The sequence below is a fragment of the Phyllobates terribilis genome, unplaced genomic scaffold, assembly GCF_046119375.1.
Source record: "Phyllobates terribilis strain yellow unplaced genomic scaffold, ASM4611937v1 Scaffold_3__8_contigs__length_932513732, whole genome shotgun sequence".
Taxonomy (NCBI): Eukaryota; Metazoa; Chordata; class Amphibia; order Anura; family Dendrobatidae; genus Phyllobates; species Phyllobates terribilis.
In genome coordinates this window covers 323,463,302-323,483,697 of record NW_027362763.1, presented here as the reverse complement: position 1 = coordinate 323,483,697, position 20,396 = coordinate 323,463,302, and the positions used below count along the sequence as shown (strand labels likewise).

Below are 20,396 nucleotides of genomic sequence, written 5' to 3'. Positions count from 1 at the left end.
GTCACCAACCATCTGGAAAAGATTTCCCCCTCCCATATACTAATGTGCCACAAACAGGAAGTTGATATCACCAATCATTCCCATTTAATTTAGGTGTATCCATATAAATCGCCCACACTGTAGATTGAATTTGTATGGAACAGCAAATTTCAGGGAATTTGACTCGAACTTGTCTGTGGCTCATCTTTAGTAAAGCCGTATCTAAAGTAAATTTTAGGAATAATTGTGACTAGGCAATCCTATGACCTCTCTCAAAATTCATACTCTCAGTAAACATTGAGTACACCTTTCTGTTTTTTGAATCCCATAGATATCAATATTACTCATGATCATGGCATTAAAAAGGTATGTGACAGTTAGCTGTCAATCACAACTGCCGTTTTGAAATGGCCTTCTAACATCAAATGTGGTAGCATGAGGATCATCAAATTAGGTCTAACATAATTAAAGCCTCTCAAAAAATATATAGTTCATTAGATATGCATTAAAAACTGAACCCTAAGGGTATGTGCCCACGTAGCGTTTTTCAAGCGGATATGCTGCGGAATTTCCGCAACGTAAACGCTTGTGAAACGCTATGTTATCCGCCCCCCATGGTCCCCAATGTGATTACGCAAGTTCAATGCCCATGCTGCGGATTTCTCCGCAGCGTTTTTGCTGCAGGGAAAAATCGGCAGCATGTTCATTATTTTTGCGTTTCCGCAAGTGGAATTGCCTTTGCAGTGCAATAAAAAACGCAAGGCAATTCCGCATGTGGAAATCGCGCGATAAACGCACGATAAACGCGTGCTGAATTCCGCATACGTTTATCCGGAAGAGGACATGCAGAAATGAAGCAGAAAATTTCTGCTTCATTTCCGCAGTGTGGACACATAGCCTAACACAAACAAAACAAAACACACATAAATGTATTGGCCCTCAGATGAACCAGATAAGAACACTTATTTTATTTAGCCCTATATGATACCAGGCATTCATGGGTACAATACCCTAAATTATTCCTTGTGATTGGTGCTACCTAGCCCCGTAGGTTGGCACCCTAAGATAGATGAATTTGGCTTCCCCACTTAAGGTCGACTTTCCTTAAACAGCCCTTTATATCCTTAATATCCAGTGCCCAAGGTAAATAGAAAACGTTATTAATATTACTATTTCTTTTTGCATAAAATTATTACTTACCTCGAGTACCAGGTCAGGGAAATGTTGCTTGATAATTTCATATGATTTGCCACTCATTGCGTAATGATTTTTTCCTGCATTAACATTAAAACCCTCAGTAATTTCAGAGGCTGGACTTATGTTATGTTTCATGGTTCTCTGAACAAAAAAAGGCATTCAGTTATGTATTTTATACCTTTGTTGTATCACAATCATTGATGAACTTAGAACAGTGTTCAGGATAGCCATCTAAAGTGATTGACAGTCTTAAACTTAAAAGGATAGTCCACTCTGGGACATTTACGGTATATTAATAAGATAGGCCATAATTGCTCAATATACACAGGTCTCATTGCTGGGACCCACATCTACCTCAATAGGACCCACGCATGCACTGTCAGGAATGGATAGGTCACCATTTATCAACTGTCCTTTGCATTCCTTCCAATGGGAGTTACAAAACTAGACAAATTAGTAATTTGCAGATCATCCAAAGTGGTGATGTCTGAACGTATTGGACATTTATGGCACAGCTTATTGATATGTCATGAATGTTGCAGAAGGGAAAACCATTTAAATGTCTATAATTTACAAATGTCACAATTTACATATTAATATCATCTAAAAAAGGCAACTTGGAAATACATTGTGCTACATATCAAAACCAAAACTAATCTAAAATTATATTTGCTGATACTTTGACCATTTGGAGAGTTCCTTGGTAGTCACACTCAGGAACATAACAATCTCAGTTACAGAGAATGCTTGCAGATGATAGCGCTATTTTCATCTGGATGAGCAGTCCGCAACTACACATTCAGTTGAAACTATTGTGGTGCAGAGAGTCTCTGGCTCCCTACTCCACAATAGTCTATCAGAGGCCATCAGGTGATGTCAGGCAGTCCCAGACAAGAAGGAGCCGACTTCAGAGTGAGCATGGACAAGTGAGATGTAGAAGCTGTTTTTTATTTCTATATGGAGAGGATCAGCATGGAAACATTACAAATAAATTGTCCTGTATTCTGGCTACTTTATAGGTGTCTGAGGCTCGAATGGGGTACATTTTCTAATGTATGGTATCAAGAATGGGGGATATTAGAGTTATACGAGTGGCAGAGTAAGGGATAGGAGTACATGAAGGCTAGAATAGAGGACATTACAAGTTTATAGGGGCCTGAATAGGGAACATAATAAGTATATGAGTCACCAAACGGATCACATATACGTTGTCAGAAAATACTGCCATTTCTGGCCTCCATTAAAAATTTCCTTTAGTGTGTCAGAGAAGCAATTCACCGCAGTTTGCTGTTCAAACTACTTACCTACAGTCCAGGTATTTAAAACTCTGTTTTTTCCGTCAAACGGATCACATATACGTTGTCAGAAAATACTGCCATTTCTGGCTGTTATGCTGGCGTGTCCTTTAATAAAATAAAATAAAACTTAAAGTACTTGTCGGGGTCCACCGGACTGCAGAGGAGCTGCAGCACCTGAGTCCCAGAGGAATGTTCAGCTAAACACAGAGAAAGAAATGAACTAGTGTATTAAGTGCACACACAAGTAGTACCTAACAAGGTACAAAGCTGGGAGTTAGCAAAACTCCAAAAACAAAACTAATAAACTTCTGCACTGCAAAGCACCGCTGTGCAGAGCAGGAAGGATTTGGCAGCATGAAACGCCTGATCAGTAGATGGCGGCGTATAGAGCTGCCGATAGCTGCAGGCCAGGAAAGGCCTGAAACCTAAGTTCCTAAAGAGGAGGAGGATCTCAGCAGCACCCAACACATGGGTGTAAAAGCGGCAGCGTGACCACATGCAATGGCGGACCCTGGAATGCTGGATTGGTAGCAAGGACGCCTCCGTGGCGTGGACACCAACCGGTGAACCGACACGGTAGAGTGTGCTGCTCACAGCATTCCCCTAGCCCTAATTGATGGCTAGGATGACTAGGGAGCTTTCAGCAGGAACCCTTGACAACAACCCTCACACACTGCATTTACTACCAGAGACCTCACCCCAGGTTAGAGAGAGATAGACTAGGCACCGGGGCGGAGCCCACGGAGCCCTTAAATACACTAGAGACAGCCCCAGCCCCCCAGGACAACCAACCACGTTGTACCAGACAGCAGGGGGAATGGCTTATCGGCACATGTCCACAAGGGGGCATGGCTTAGTGGCACATGCCCGAAAGGGGGCGTGGCATAGCGGCACATGACCACAAGGGGGCATGGCTTAGCGGCACATGAGCAGAAACACTGAAACCACACTTAGAATCCCTAGAACTGAACCTAAATGCTGACAATTACTAACCAGCAGGAAAGGGCCTGGCCGGACGCCGCGAGAAAGCCCGTCTCCTGCGTACCGGCCTAATACTGGCCTCCATTAAAAATTTCCTTTAGTGTGTCATTGAAGCAATTCACACTAGTTTGCTGTTCAAACTAGTTACCTACAGGCCAGGTATTTACAACTCTGTTTTCTCCGTCACACGGATCACATATACGTTGTCAGAAAATACTGCCATTTCTGGCCTCCATTAAAAATTTCCTTTAGTGTATCATTCAAGCCATTCACTGCAGTTTGCTGTTCAAACTACTTTTTTCTCTATCACACGGATCACATATAAGTTCGCTCCAAACTCAGTCATTTGTAGTAAGCGTGAAAGATACTGTCCTCCATTTAAAATGGGCAAGGCACATGGCAAGGGACGGGGAACTGGACGTGATCGTAATGGTGCATGCGGAGGCCGAGGACAAGGCCGTGGGCAAGCTGAAATTGTGCCAAAACAAACACCCACATCTTCTAGCCTGACCTTCCTGTCCCAATTTCTAGGGGACCACAGCACACCACTATTGAACCCAGAGCAGTGTCAAGAGGTTGTTGGTTGGATAGCAGATAATGCTTCCAGTCACTTAGCCACCACCACAACCGTGTCTTCAACACGGTCAAGTCTCAGTAGCCGTGAGTCTGGAACGCATATTCCTCACCCTGATACTCCTTCCTCCCACCATGCCGAGTACCCAGAGACAACTGATCCCACACTTGGACACTCTGAAGAGCTGTTCACTTTTCCATTTATAGATTCGGGCATCTCACCCGGTCCACTCGAAGCGGAGCAAGAGGAGATCACGTGTAGCGATGCGCAAATATTTGAGCAGCCACGGTCACATGAAGGCGACGGTGGGAAAGTGACTCAAGAGATGGACGATGATGAGACACAGTTGCCAAAAAGTCAGGAGGAGGACCAGGGTGCGGAAGTGGAAGACGAGGTGGTGGATGATATAGTAACTGACCCAACCTGGAAGGAGGACATGCAGAGCGAGGACAGCAGCACACAGGGGGAGGGAGGCAGAGCACCCCAACAGGCAGGAAGAAGCAGTGTGGTGGCCGCAGACAGAAGGCAGGCAACCGTTCCCCGTAACACCAACACGAAGGAAGTTGCCAGTACAACTGTTAGGTCTTCCCGAGTCAGGTTGTTTTTTAAAGACTGTGTCGATAACCCCAAAAAGGCCATTTGCACCACCAGCCAGGCCTGCATCAGCAGGGGTGGCAAAACAACCAGCCTGACCACCCCAGCATGATCAGGCACATGGCAGCAAAGCACCTGACTTTGTGGGCCTGACCCCAGGGTCCAGGAACAGTGTCTGCGGGTGGCACCATTGCTTCTACCGCTGTTGTGCAAGCAAGCCAATCCCCTGTCCATGGTGCATGCGAAGACGCCTCCTGCCCTGCACCCGTCATTGCACACTCTCAAGTAGCAGCATCAGGAAGCAAGTCCATGTTCTTGTCCCAGCGCAGCGTTCAGTTGTCCATACCCCAGTCCTTGGAATGCAAGCGCAAATATGCAGCCAACGCCCCACAGTACTAAATTCCCACATATCACGACTGCTTGTGCTCGAAATGTTGCCTTTTAGGCTCATGGAGGCGGAAGCATTCAGCAATCTGATGGTGGCGGCCGTCCCTCGGTACTCGGTCCCCAGCTGTCACTATTTCTCCCGCTGTGCCGTCCCCACATTACACAAGCACGTGTCTCAAAACATTAGTCATGCTCTCAACAACGCAGTTACCGGTAAAGTCCACCTAACCATGAACACATGGACAAGATCTGTAGGCAGGGACGGTACATCTCGCTGACGGCACACTGGGTTAACATAGTGGAAGCTGGGACTCAGTCGGACCTTGGGACGGAACACGTCCTCCCGACGCCAAGGATTGTAGGCCCTAGGTCAATCAGGGTTGCCCCCATGGCCTACAGCTCCTGCACCTACTCCTCCTCAGCCTCCTCCTCCTTTTCAGGCTCCATCTCTGAAATGACCACATCAGTTACAAGCTGGAAGCACTGCACCACTGCCTCGGCCAAGAGGCAACAGGCTGTGCTGAAGCTAATATACTTAGGTGACAAACCGCATAATGCTGAAGAGTTGTGGACAGCTCTGAAAGAGCAGGCAGACCTGTGGCTCACACCACTGAACCTACAGCCAGGCATGGACATGTGTGACAATGGCCGGAACCTGGTGGCGGCTCTGAGGCGAGGCAAGCTCACACACGTACCATGCCTGACCCATGTGCTTAACCTCGTGGTTCAGTGGTTTCTAAAATCTATCCCGGAGCTGCCGGATCTGCTTGTTAAGGTACACCGCCTGTGTGCCCATTTTAGAAAGTCAGCTACACCTTCCACTGCCCTTGCAGTGTTTCAGCAGCGTTTGCAGCTACCAGCTCACAGACTGGTGTGTGATGTCGCCACGCGTTGGAACTCTACACTGCAGATGTTGGGAAGGATTTGTGAGCAGAAGAAGGCAGTTGTTGAGTACCAGCATCAACAAGGCCGTCGGTTTTCAGTTCAGACTCCACACACAAGACCTCAGGAGTGGACATGGATGTTAGACTTATGTACCATCCTCCAAAACTTTGAGGACTCCACCAAGATGGTGAGCGGCGATGACACCATAATTAGCGTCACCATCCCGCTTCTGTCTTCTGAAGCGCTGTCTGGTCACAATCAAAGAGGATGCATTGCAGGCAGAGCAAGATGAGATGGAGCAAGGAACCATACAGGGTGATTACACACAGCCAAGCCTCATCTCATCCCAACGTGGATTGGGTGAAAATGAGGAAGAGGAGGAGGAGGAGGAAGGACAGGAGCTAGTTCCATGCACTATGGATGGTACTACCTGCACAGCTATCATACCGTCTGTTCAGCGTGGATTGCCAGAGGACAGAGAGGAGGAGGAGGAAAACATGGTCAGTCATCCTCTTGGTGAGGACATGGAAGTCTTGCCTGTTAGTAGTCTGGCACGCATGGCTGAGTTTATGTTACGCTGCCTTTCCCATGACCCTCACGTTCTCAAAATTTTGAGTGACAGTCATTACTGGTTGGTGACACTTCTAGACCCACACTACAAGGAGAACTTTATATCTCTTATTCCTGAGGCGGACAGGTCTACAAAAATGGGGCACTACCAGAAGGCCCTTGTTGCGGAACTATTAAAAAAATTCCCATCTGAAAATTCCGGCGGCAGAGGGCACACTTCGTTGGACAACCAAGGAGTACAGATGAGAGAGACACAACTTCAATCCAGCAGAGGCAGGGGAATGTCATCCCTTTAAATAATTTCCCCTATGGAATCCCTATTCATTAATGTTCCCCATTGTGACCTCATACTTTAATAATGTCCCCATGATGGCCTCAACCCTTATTAATGTCCCACATTGTTGACATATATTTTAATAGCTAAAATGGCGATGGTACAAATGTAACAGGGCATAAAAGGTAGGTGCTATAACTGTATAGGGACAGAATTGAAGAAATGATGCATGTTACTACTGCATGGGTGCTGCAGGGAAGGGGGGCATTACTACTGTGTTTGCGTAAAAAGACTGACACTACTTTATGGAGTGCAACAAAAAAGGGACATAAGCATTAACACTGTATGGAGGCAACAGAGGAGGGCATTTCTATTGTGAGGGGCACACAGGGGGACATCACTACTGTAATATATGTTCTCTTTTGAGAATACTTTTAGTGTAGGGGAACTAAAGGAAGCTACTGTTACTGTGTAAAGCACCAGGGCGGCACTATGTCGCTCTTCTTTTTCGTCCAGTGCAGTGTGGAAACGGGGGGGGTAAAGTGGTGAGGGTGCGCTAGAAGTGATCAGTAATAAATAAGACAAGTTGTGGCTGCAAGAAGTCATGGCAGTCTGCACCAGATGAAGAAGAAAATTAATTACTTAAATTTGAGACGTCACCACTGAGTCACTTGACTTACCTGTACTGTGTACACTATATACTAGCTATGGAGCTCCTGTGCATAATGTCACCATTGTTAATATTAGTATTGTTGATTTTCCTTATGATCAGTATGGTAGTATTATTCAGTCACCACTATATATGCTGATAATACAGTATGTGGTCATGATGTTATGTGGCAATATTTGACACTTGTATGTGGTATTATTTGTATATTGATCTTGGTATAGTTGGTTTTGTTCAGTTACACGATACAGTGCTGGCCAAATGTATTGGCACCCCTGCAATTCTGTCAGATAATACTCAGTTTCTTCCTGAAAATGATTGCAAGCACAAATTCTTTGTTATTATTATCTTCATTTAATTTGTCTTCAATGAAAAAATACAAAAAGAATTGTCCTAAAGCCAAATTGGATATAATTCCACACCAAACCTAAAAAATGGGGTGGACAAAAGTATTGGCACCGTTTGAAAAATCATATGATGCTTCTCTAATTCATGTAATTAACAGCACCTGTAACTTACCTGTGGCACCTAACAGGTGTTGGAAATAACTAAATCACACTTGCAGCCACTTAACATGGATTAAAGTTGACTCAACCTGTGTCCTTGTGTGTACCACAATGAGCATGGAGAAAAGAAAGAAGACCAAAGAACTGTCTGATGACTTGAGAAACCAAATTGTGAGGAAGCATGAGCAATCTCAAGGCTACAAGTCCATCTCCAAAGACCTGAATGTTCCTGTGTCTTCCACGCGCAGTGTCATCAGAAGTTTAAAGCCCATGGCACTGTGGCTAACCTCCCTAGATGTGGACGGAAAAGAAAAATTGACGAGAGATTTCAGCGCAAGATTGTGCGGATGGTGGATAAAGAACCTCGACTAACATCCAAACAAGTTCAAGCTGCCCTGCAGTCCGAGGGTACTACAGTGTCAACCCGTATTATCCGTCGGCGTCTGAATGAAAAGGTACTGTATGGTAGGATACCCAGGAAGACCCCACTTCTTACCCCGAGACATAAAAAAGCCAGGCTGGAGTTTGCCAAAACTTACCTGAGAAAGCCTAAAACGTTTTGGAAGAATGTTCTCTGGTCAGATGAGACAAAAGTAGAGCTTTTTGGGAAAAAGCATCAACATAGAGTGTACAGGAAAAAAAAAGGCATTCAAAGAAAAGAACACGGTCCCTACAGTCAAACATGGCGGAGGTTCCCTGATGTTTTGGAGTTGCTTTGCTGCATCTGGTACTGGACTGCTTGACCGTGTGCATGGCATTATGAAGTCTGAAGACTACCAACAAATTTTGCAGCATAATGTAGGGCACAGTGTGAGAAAGCTGGGTCTCCCTCAAAGGTCATGGGTCTTCCAGCAGGACAATGACCCAAAACACACTTCCAAAAGCACTATAAAATGGTTTGAGAGAAAGCACTGGAGACTTCTAAGGTGGCCAGCAATGAGTCCAGACCTGAATCCCATAGAACACCTGTGGAGAGATCTCAAAATGGCAGTTTGGAGAAGGCACCCTTCAAATATCAGGGACCTGGAGCAGTTTGCCAAAGAAGAATGGGCTACAATTCCAGCAGAGCATTGTAAGAAACTCATTGATGGTTACCGGAAGTGGTTGTTCGCAGTTATTTTGGCTAAAGGTTGTGCAACCAAGTATTAGGCTGAGGGTGCCAATACTTTTGTCCGGCCCTTTTTTGGAGTTTTGTGTGAAATGATCAATGATTTGATTTTTGCTTCATTCTCTTTTGTGTTTTATCCTTGCAAGCAAATTAAATGAAGAGAGTAATACCAAAGAATTTGTGATTGCAATCATTTTCAGGAAGAAACTGTTTATTATCTGACAGAATTGCAGGGGTGCCAATAATTTTGGCCAGCACTGTAGATGTTATATTCAAACGCTATGAGGTGGTGATATATGGACATGATGTGGCATTATTTTGCCCTTGTATAGTGATATTGGTCTTCGTATAATGAACTTCGCACAGTGCCAGTATACTGATGAAAATATGTCATTTGGCAATTGTATGGCTATTATTAAGAAATATTGCTTAGAAAATGATTTTAGTGTTCTGTTTTCTGTGAGATTTATATTTTATCTATATTTTTTTTGTTTACGGAGGATGAACTCCTATGTCTTTCTACGCTCTGGCCATGCCAATGTGGCCAATTTATCTGACCAACTTGCTGGAGTATGGTGCCCAGATAAAAACTTTGCCCTGAGGCCTATAGGACCCTGGTCACACTATTAGCAACTTAGCTGAGCTAATGTACAGGGTGGGCCATTTATATGGATACACCTAAATTAAATGGGAATGGTTGGTGACATCAACTTCCTGTTTGTGGCACATTAGTATATGGGAGAGGGGAAACTTTTCCAGATGGGTGGTGACCATGGAGGCCATTTTGAAGTTGTCCATTTTGGAACCAATTTTACTTTTTTCAATGGGAAGAGGGTCATGTGACACATCAAGCTTATTGAGAATTTCATAAGAAAAACAATGGTGTGCTTGGTTTTAACGTAGCTTTATTCTTTCATGAGTTTTTTTCCAAGTTTATGACCACTTATAAAATGTGTTCAAAGTCCTGGCCATTGTGTTGGATTGTCAATGCAACCCTCTTCTCCCACTCTTGACACACTGATAGCAACACCGCAGAAGAAATGCTAGCACAGGCTTCCAGTATCCGTTGTTTCAGATGCTGCACATCTAGTATCTTGATGGTATGGTGTGATATATGGGGTACAAAGATAGTGGGGCCATTCTTCATGAATGGAAACCTCAATGCCACTGGATATCTGAAATTGCTACATGATGATGTGTTGCCCTCTTTATGCACTGAAGATGGCACGTTCCCTGAGTTTTTCCAACAAGATGGTGCACCACCACATTATGGGTGTCAGGTCTGAGCATTCCTACATGAACAGTTTCCTGGAAAGTGGATTGGTCATTGTGGGCCAGTTGAATGGCCACCAAGGTCTCCTGATGTGACCCCCTTAGACTGTTATCTTTGGGGTCATATGAAGGTAATTGTCTATGCTGTGAAGATACGAGATGTGCAGCATCTGAAACAACAGATACTGGAAGCTTGTGCTAGCATTTCTTCTGCGGTGTTGCTATCAGTGTGTCAAGAGTGGGAGAAGAGGGTTGCATTGACAATCCAACACAATGGGCAGCACTTTGAACACATTTTATAAGTGGTCATAAACTTGTAAATAACTCATGAAAGAATAAAGTTACGTTAAAACCAAGCACACCATTGTTTTTCTTATGAAATTCCCAATAAGTTTGATGTGTCACATCGCCCTCTTCCCATTGAAAAAGATAAAGTTGGATCCAAAATGGACAACTTCAAAATGGCCGCCATGGTTACCACCGATCTGGAAAAGTTTTCCCCCTCCCATATACTAATGTGCCACAAACAGGAAGTTGATATCACCAACCATTCCCATTTAATTTAGGTGTATCCATATAAATGGCCCACCATGTAGTGTAGTAACATACAACAAATCTTATACATTAGATAATAACAAAGTGAATTACAGCAAGTTATCATTCCTCATAAGCATTATGAAATACTCCAACATTAAAGGAAACCTCTATATTCATATGTAAGGATTTACAAAAATGTTTTGGTTTTAGTAAAAAAGACAAGGTAAAGATTGGTTTCACTGCTTACAATCCATTTCAAATATTTTTTCAGTCCGTATTTTTGTTATTTTTGTAAGGTCGAATTTCCTTCTAATCAAAACAAACACAAAAGTTTCTGTCACTTTTCCAACATTAACCTGATACACAAGAATTACATTTTGGGTGTTTGATTTGCTCCTGTTGCTTTCCACCGACTGTCTTGTAAATGACGCTGGCCTTTCCCCATCAGGTTTACAAGCTTCCAGTATGAGTAAACTGGATGCATCAGGTACCATGCCAGAGCTCAGTCCCACTGTACAAGCCGTCTGAAGATTATCACCTTTCAGAAACAGAATAATAAGTATATTATTGTAGATAGGTGAATAATGCATGCAGACAAATGAATTGAGTGTACTGACCCTTTAAACTAGACCCTGTAATAGTAATTTAATTCTGTAATGGGCTACTAACATATTCAGGCCCTGATTCATCTTTGAATTTGCACCTTTTTTCTAGCATAAAAAATGGTTCTATTAGTAATTTATGTTTGCGCTGTATAAAATAATTCAGTTATTCATTTTTTAAGTTATATTTCATTGGTTTCAGTAAGTTGTTTTATTTCTTGCTTGAGACTGTGTTGTCATATATTTCCTTATCCAGAACTTTTAGCCTAATTCATCATTTGCGACTCTTCGACATATCGCAAAATTTTGCATAATTATACTCTAGTTCTCTACTGAAGTATAAAATCTGTCAAATTTTATTTTTGGGCAATTAAAGACTAATGTGTACCACTTTAAAGGAGCAAAAGTTAAAATAAAAAAGGAACATTGTGCCTATGTGTGCCATCTTGACTTCTAGTGTAGGGTCACATGACCGTTTTCACACATCCGAGAAAAACAGTGCAGTTATTCTGATAAGACTTTGATTGGAGTTCAATTAGAGTTTGATCAGATTTTGATCAGAGTATAATTAGAGTGGCATCAGTTTTTCTTGGATGTGGAGAGAAAAAAATAAAAAGTTTCTCCACATTCTGTCAGTCCGTTGAAATCAGATTGGATGTCATCCAAGTGTGTTCCTATTTTTTCACAGACCCGTAGACTTGTTTTACAGATTTTGATCTAACGCTAAGATTAAAATCGGATATGCCTCTGATTTTTTCAGCACAGCCCCATAGAATATCATATGATAGGTACGAGGTACATCTGTGAGAACCATGGATAGCACTCATCCGAAATAATCAGTTGTGTGCATAAATCCTAAGGATTGCTACCTCAATAGGTGTCACTAGAGTTCAAGACCTCATCCTTTCTGAAGAGGCTATTTGCAAATGTTGCATATTGCAAATGTTCCCACTTAGATCCCTTTTAAAAATAAGCACTTAAGATGAATTGGGACTTAACATTAAAAAAAATTAAAGATGGGTAGGACACAAAAGGGATTAAATACTGTCTCTTGTCTCTTGAGGGTGATGTTCTTTCATATGAGTATCCTTGTCAGGTCAATGTCTTTTTTTTATAAAAAAAAAAAAGCAGGGCTAGTTTTGAGAGGCGTAGACTACATTCGAATATCCGTGTACAACTTCCTAGTGCTGTCCATTGTTTATGGCTCAGTGTGCTGTCTGATAAGAGTTTCAGTGATCCATGGATTTAAGTTTTAAAAATGGATCCGTGTCTCTGGTCCATGAGACACAGAGAATGTCCTATACATTTTGTGGATCAGACTCAGTAATTACAGTCAATGTGGATCCATGCACAGTTGTTGCATTTCTGAAGAACAGGGTGAAACTGATTCAGTGGCCAAGTATCTTCTGATCTAAACCCAATCAAACATATATGGTGAATTTTGAAGGGACTAATTGAGCATCATCGTTCTTGAAGAATGGAAAACAATAGATGTTGCAATTTGTCGCCAACTTGTCCATTCCATGCCTAGAAGACATGGTACTGTCCTTAAATATCATGGAGGTTTAAGTAAAACTACTTAAGATTTTGTAATGAAAGTTACATTATTAACCATACTTTCATGCTATGGCTTTAAAAAATGTTCTATGAAACTCAGCCTTGTCAGAAATTGTGAGATATTGATTTAAATCCTACTTTTCAAAGTGGGTTAACTTATTTATGCTGAGCACTGTATATATATATATATATATATATATATATATATATATATATATATATATATTTATACAAACAGGTGCTTCTCACAAAATTAGAATATCATCAAAAAGTTAATTTATTTCAGTTGTTCAATACAAAAAGTGAAACTTGTATATTATATAGAGTCATTACAAATAGAGTGATCTATTTTAAGTGTTTATTTCTGTTAATGCTGTTAATGTTGATGATTATGGCTTACAGCCAATGAAAACACAAAAGTCATTATCTCAGTAAATTAGAATACTTTATAACACCAGCTCGAAAAATGTTTTTAAAATCCGAAATGTTGGCTTACTGAAATGTATGTTCAGTAAATGCTCTCAATACTTGGTCGGGGCTCCTTTTGCATCAATTGCTGCATCAATGTGGCATGGCATGGAGGCGATCAGCTTGTGGCACTGCTGAGGTGTTATGAAGGCCCAGGTTGCTTTGATAGCAGCCTTCAGCTTGACTGCATTGTTGGGTCTGGTGTCTTTCATCTTCGTTTTGACAATACAATGTCAGGCGAGTTTGCTAGCCAGTCAAGCACAGTGACACTGTTATTTTTAAACCAGGTATTGGTACTTTTAGCAATGTGGACAGGTGCCAAGTCCTGCTGGAGAATGAAATTTCCATTTTCAAAAATCTTGTCGCCAGAGGGAAGCATGAAGTGCTCTAAAATTTCCTCGCAGATGGCTGCGCTGACTTTGGTCTTGATAAAACACAGTGGATCTACACCAGCAGATGACATGGCTCCCCAAACCATCACTGATTGTAGACACTTCACACTAGACCTCAAGCATCTTGGATTGTGTGCCTCTCTACTCTTCCTCCAGACTCTCGGTCCTTGATTTCCAAATGAAATGCAAAATTTACTTTTATTGGAAAACAACACCTTGGACCACGGAGCAACAGTCCAGGTCTTTTTTTCCTTGGCCCAGGTAAGATGCTTCTGCCATTCTCTAGTGGTCATGAGTGGCTTGACACAATGAATGCGACACTTGCAGCCCATGTCCTGGATAATGTCTGTGTGTGGTGGCTCTTGAAGCAATGACTCAAGCAGCAGTCCACTCCTTGTGAATCTCCCCCAAATTTTTGAATGGCCTTTTCTTAGCAATTCTTTCAAGGCTGTGGTTATCCTGTTTTTTTGTTCATATTTTTCTACCACACCTTTTCCTTCCACTCAACTTTCCGTTAATATGCTTGGATACTGCACTCTATGAACAGCCAGCTTCTTTAGCAATGACCTTTTGTGGCTTACCCTCCTTGTGGAGTGTGTCAGTGACTGCCTTCTGGACATCTGTCAAGTCTTCAGTCTTCCCCATGATTGTGGGGCCTACTGAAACAGACTAAGGGACCTTTTTAAAAGCTTAGGAAGCCTTTGCAGCTGTTTTTTGTTAATTATTAATTTACTGAGATAATGACTTTTGTGTTTTCTTGGCTGTAAGCTAAAATCATCAACATTGACAGAAATAAAAACTTGAAATAGATCACTCTGTAATGACTCTATCTAATATATGAGCTTCACTTTTTGTATTGAAGAACTGAAATAAGTAAACTTTTTGATATATTCTAATATTGTGAGAAGCACCTGATTATATATATATATATATATATATATATATATATATATATATATATATATATAATATAAAGAGGCAGCACTCCAAGAAATTTTTGAAAAAAAATGGACTTTATATATACAGTACAGACCAAAAGTTTGGACACACCTTCTCATTTAAAGATTTTTCATTATTTTCATGACTTTGAAAATTGTACATTCACACTGAAGGCATCAAAACTATGAATTAACACGTGTGGAATTATATACTTAACAAAAAAGAGTGAGACAACTGAAAATATGTCTTATATTCTAGGTTCTTCAAAGTAGCCACCTTTTGCTTTGATGACTGCTTTGCTCACTCTTGGAATTCTCTTGATGAGCTTCAAGAGGTAGTCACCGGAAATGGTTTTCACTTCACAGGTGTGCCCTGTCAGGTTTAATAAGTGGGATTTCTTGCCTTACAAATAGGGTTGGGACCATCAGTTGTGTTGTATAGAAGTCTGGTGGATACACAGCTGATAGTCCTACTGAATAGACTGTTAGAATTTGCATTATGGCAAGAAAAAAACAGCTAAGTAAAGAAAAACGAGTGGCCATCAGTACTTTAAGAAATGAAGGTCAGTCAGTCCGAAAAAATGGGCAAACTTTGAAAGTGTTCCCAAGTGCAGTTGCAAAAACCACCAAGCGCTACAAAGAAACTGGCTCACATGAGGACCGCCCCAGGAAAGGAAGACCAAGAGTCACCTCTGCTTCTGAGGATAAGTTTATCCGAGTCACCAGCCTCAGAAATCGCAGGTTAACCAGATTAGAGACCAGGTCAATGCCACACAGAGTTCTAGCAGCAGACACATCTCTACAACAACTATTAAGAGGAGACTTTGTGCAGCAGGCCTTCATGGTAAAATATCTGCTAGGAATCCACTGCTAAGGACAGGCAGCAAGCAGTAGAGACTTGTTTGGGCGAAAGAACAAAAGGAATGGACATTAGACCACTGGAAATCTGTGCTTTGGTCTGATGAGTCCAAATTTGAGATCTTTGGTCTTTGTGCGACCCAGAAAAGGTGAAAGGATGGAATCTACATGTCTGGTTCCCACCGTGAAGCATGGAGGAGGAGGTGTGATGGTGTGGGGGTGCTTTGCTGGTGACACTGTTGGGATTTATTCAAAATTGAAGGCATACTGAACCAGCATGGCTACCACAGCATCTTGCAGCGACATGCTATTCCATCCAGTTTGCATTTAGTTGGACCATCATTTATTTTTTAACAGGACAATGACCCCAAACACACCTCCAGGCTGTGTAAGGGCTATTTGACCAAGAAGGAGAGTGATGGGGTGCTACGCCAGATGACCTGGCCTCCACAGTCACCAGACCTGAACCCAATCAAGATGCTTTGGGGTGAGGGGGACCGCAGAGTGAAGGCAAAAGGGCCAACAAGTGCTAAGCATCTCTGGGAACTCCTTCAAGATTGTTGGAAGACCATTTCCGGTGACTACCTCTTGAAGCTCATCAAGAGAATGCCAAGAGTGTGCAAAGCAGTCATCAAAGCAAAAGGTGGCTACTCTGAAGAAACTAGAATATAAGACATATTTTCAATTATTTCACACTTTTTTGTTAAGTATATAACTCCATACGTGTTAATTCATAGTTTTGATGCCTTCAGGGTGAATGTACAATTTTCATAGTCATGAAAATGTACGAAAATCTTTAAATGAGAAGGTGTGTCCAAACTTTTGTTCTGTACTGTATATATATATATATATATATATATATATATATATATATATATACAGTACAGACCAAAAGTTTGGACACACCTTCTCATTTAAAGATTTTTCTGTATTTTCATGACTATGAAAATTGTACAAAAAAGTGTGAAACAGCTGAAAATATGTCTTATATTCTAGGTTCTTCAAAGTAGCCACCTTTTGCTTTGATGACTGTTTTGCACACTCTTGGCATTCTCTTGATGAGCTTCAAGACGTAGTCACCGGAAATGGTTTTCACTTCACAGGTGTGCCCTGTCAGGTTTAATAAGTGGGATTTCTTGCCTTATAAAGGGGGTTGGGACCATCAGTTGTATTGTGCAGAAGTCTGGTGGATAGACAGCTGATAGTCCTACTGAATAGACTGTTATAATTTGTATTATGACAATAAAAAAGCAGCTAAGTAAAGAAAAACGAGTGGCCATCATTACTTTAAGAAATGAAGGTCAGTCAGTCCGAAAAATTGGGAAAACTTTGAAAGTGTCCCCAAGTGCAGTTGCAAAAACCACCAAGCGCTACAAAGAAACTGGCTCACATGAGGACCGCCCCAGGAAAGGAAGACCAAGAGTCACCTCTGCTTCTGAGGATAAGTTTATCCGAGTCACCAGCCTCAGAAATCGCAGGTTAACAGCAGCTCAGATTAGAGACCAGGTCAATGCCACACAGAGTTATAGCAACAGACACATCTCTTCACCAACTGTTAAGAGGAGACTTTGTGCAGCAGGCCTTCATGGTAAAATAGCTGCTAAGAAACCACTGCTAAGGACAGGCAACAAGCAGAAGAGACTTGTTTGGGCTAAAGAACACAAGGAATGGACATTAGACCAGTGGAAATCTGTGCTTTGGTCTGATTAGTCCACCGTGTCTGTGTGCGACACAGAAAAGGTGAACGGATGGACTCAACATGCCTGGTTCCCACCGTGAAGCATGGAGGAGGAGGTGTGATGGTGTGGGGGTGCTTTGCTGGTGAAACTGTTGGGTATTTATTCAAAATTGAAGGCATACTGAACCAGCATGTTTACCACAGCATCTCGCAGCGGCTTGCTATTCCTTCCTGTTTGCGTTTAGTTGGACCATCATTTATTTTTCAACAGGATAATGGCCCCAAACACACCTCCAGGCTGTGTAAGGACTATTTAACCAAGAGGGAGAGTGATGGGGTGCTACGCCAGATGACCTGGCCTCCACAGTTACCAGACCTGAACCCAATCGAGATGGTTTGGGGTGAGCTGGATTGCAGAGCGAAGGCAAAAGGGCCAACAAGTACTAAGCATCTCTGGGAACTCCTTCAAGATTGTTGGAAGACCATTTCCGGTGACTACTTCTTGAAGCTCATCAAGAGAATTCCAAGAGTGTGCAAAGCAGTCATCAGAGCAAAAGGTGGCTACTTTGAAGAACCTAGAATATAAGACATATTTTCAGTTGTTTCACACTTTTTGTTAAGTATATAATTCCACATGTGTTAATTCATAGTTTTGATGCCTTCAGTGTGACTGTACAATTTTCATAGTCATGAAAATACAGAAAAATCTTTAAATGAGAAGGTGTGTCCAAACTTTTGGTCTGTATATATATAGAGGTTTTCATCCAGGATATCTCTGTACTTGGCCGCATTCATGTTTCCTTCAATTGCAACCAGTCATCCTGTCCCTGCAGCTGAAAGACACTCCCATAGCATGATGCTGCCACCACCATGTTTCACTGTTGGAATTGTATTGGGCAGATGATGAGCAGTGCCTGGTTTTCTCCACACATACCGCTTAGAATTATCACCAAAAAGTTCTATCTTCATCTCATCAGACTAGAGAACCTTATTTTTCATAGTCTGGGAGTCCTTCATGTGTTTTTGAGCAAACTCTATGCGGGCTTTCATATGTCTTGCACTGAGGAGAGGCTTCTGTCTGGCCACTCTGCCATAAAGGCCCGACTGGTGGAGGCCTGCAGTGAAAGTTGACTTTGTGGAACTTTCTCCCATCTCCCTACTGCATCTCTGGAGCTCAGCCACAGTGATCTTGGGGTTCTTCTTTACCTCTCTCACCTAGGTTCTTCTCCCTCGATTGCTCAGTTTGGCTGGACGGCCAGGTCTAGGAAGACTTCTGGTGGTCTCAAACTTCTTCCTGTTAAGGATTATGGAGGCCACTATGCTCTTAGGAACCTTGAGAAATGCAGAAATTCTTTCATAAACTTTGCCAGATCTGTGCCTTGTCACAATTCTGTCTCTGAGCTCCTTTGGCAGGTCTTTTGAGCTCATGATTCTCATTTGGTCTGACATGCACTGTGAGCTGTGAGGTCTTATATAGACAGGTGTGTGCCTTTCCAAATCAAGTCCTATTAGTTTAATTAAACATAGCTGGACTCCAATGAAGGAGTACAACCATCTCAAGGAGGATCACAAGGAAATGGACAGCATGACTTAAATATGAGTGTCTGAGCAAAGGGTCTGAATACTTATGAACATGTGATATTTCAGTTTTTCTTTTTTAATAAATGTTCAAAAATTTCTATATTTCTGTTTTTTTTCAGTCAAGATGGTGTGCAGAGTGTACTTTAATGAGAAAAAAATGGACTTTTTAGAATTTACCAAATGGCTGCAATGAAACAAAGAGTGAAAAATTTAAAGGGGTCTGAATACTTTCCGTACCCACTGTATATATGTGTATATAGTGTATATATACTGTATATATATATATATATATATATATATATATATATATATATATATACTGTAAGATGGCCGCCAGACAAGTCCTTAAGGGGTGATATGTGTCGCTGAGGCTGGCAGCTTCAGTGATATAAAACTGGGAAAGAATGCTCCTGCACACACAGTGCTGAGAGGGTTAATAGGGCGTAGCATGGCCTGTATTTTTGAGCAGTCATAAGAGACTGGTGGGATTGGCTGCTCACATATACCCACCCCAGGGTGTATGTATAAAATGGAGACCAAGTGTCTCATTCAGTGTCTGTGGCTGGAGTTGTTTAGACCTCCAGCATGTCTGTGCTAAAAGACACTGACTGTGAGCGGGAGAACCCGCAGTACTATATAGACTTTTCATTTTTCTGTTTTGTTACTTTGTGCTGAAGAAGGCTGTGTTTTTTTTCCTTTGAAAGTGCCTTTATGAAGCCTGAATAAATCTGCCTTGGACATTTTAAAGAGACAGTGCCCTGTGCCTCCATCTAACGAGGCTGAGTGAGAACAAAACCCTACAATATATATATATATATATATATATATATATATATATATATATATATACTAGATGTTGGCCCGATTCTAATGCATCGGGTATTCTAGAATATGTATGCTGCGGACTGGGCGCAATCAGTAAAGCGGTGTTTAAATTTGGCGCCAATATCGCTGATTGGTCGCAGCTGGTGACAAGAAACTGTATATGTCCTGGGTGAAGGCCACCAGCAAGGGACATCCAGCAGCATGGTGGAGCTGATAAAGCAACTGGTGCAGACGAATATGCATCAGAAGCAAGCTCAGCAGGAGACCAATACATTGTTAATACAACAATTCCAGCTTCAACAGCAACAGATGCAGGAGCAGCAGGAACAGATGACGCTCCTCGCGGAGGCCGTCCATGTCAGAGAAGCCGCACCACCTCCAGGCCGAAGCGACGAGACCCAGGTGAGGAAAACCGTGAGAGGGGCATTGCAAAAGATGACTCCGGGGAATGACGTTGAGGAATTCCTGGCCATGTTTGAGAGGGTGGCGGACCATGAGAGACTACCACTGGAGCAGTGGGCCGAGGTTTTAGCGCCATATCTGACCGGGGAACCACTGAAGGCGTACTTTCATTTGGCCCTGCAAGATGCAAAGGAGTATTGTAAACTTAAGGCAGAGATCCTGGTGCTGCTGGGCGTAACCCTGTCAGTTAGGGCACAAAGAGTCCA

The 20,396-nt window shown here is 42.2% G+C and overlaps 1 protein-coding gene across 1 annotated transcript in view; it reads right to left on the bottom strand.

Moving 5' to 3' along the window:
* The window catches only part of LOC141259323 (probable cation-transporting ATPase 13A5), a 417,702-nt gene that overhangs the window by 133,313 nt on the left and 263,993 nt on the right, over positions 1–20,396 (bottom strand). Inside the window, exons 19-20 of the mRNA XM_073675081.1 lie at positions 11,204–11,367; positions 1,180–1,317 (exon numbers count right to left, since the gene is read on the bottom strand). Of these exons, the coding sequence (XP_073531182.1) occupies positions 1,180–1,317; positions 11,204–11,367 (302 nt within the window). The remainder of the gene's footprint in view (positions 1–1,179; positions 1,318–11,203; positions 11,368–20,396) is intronic.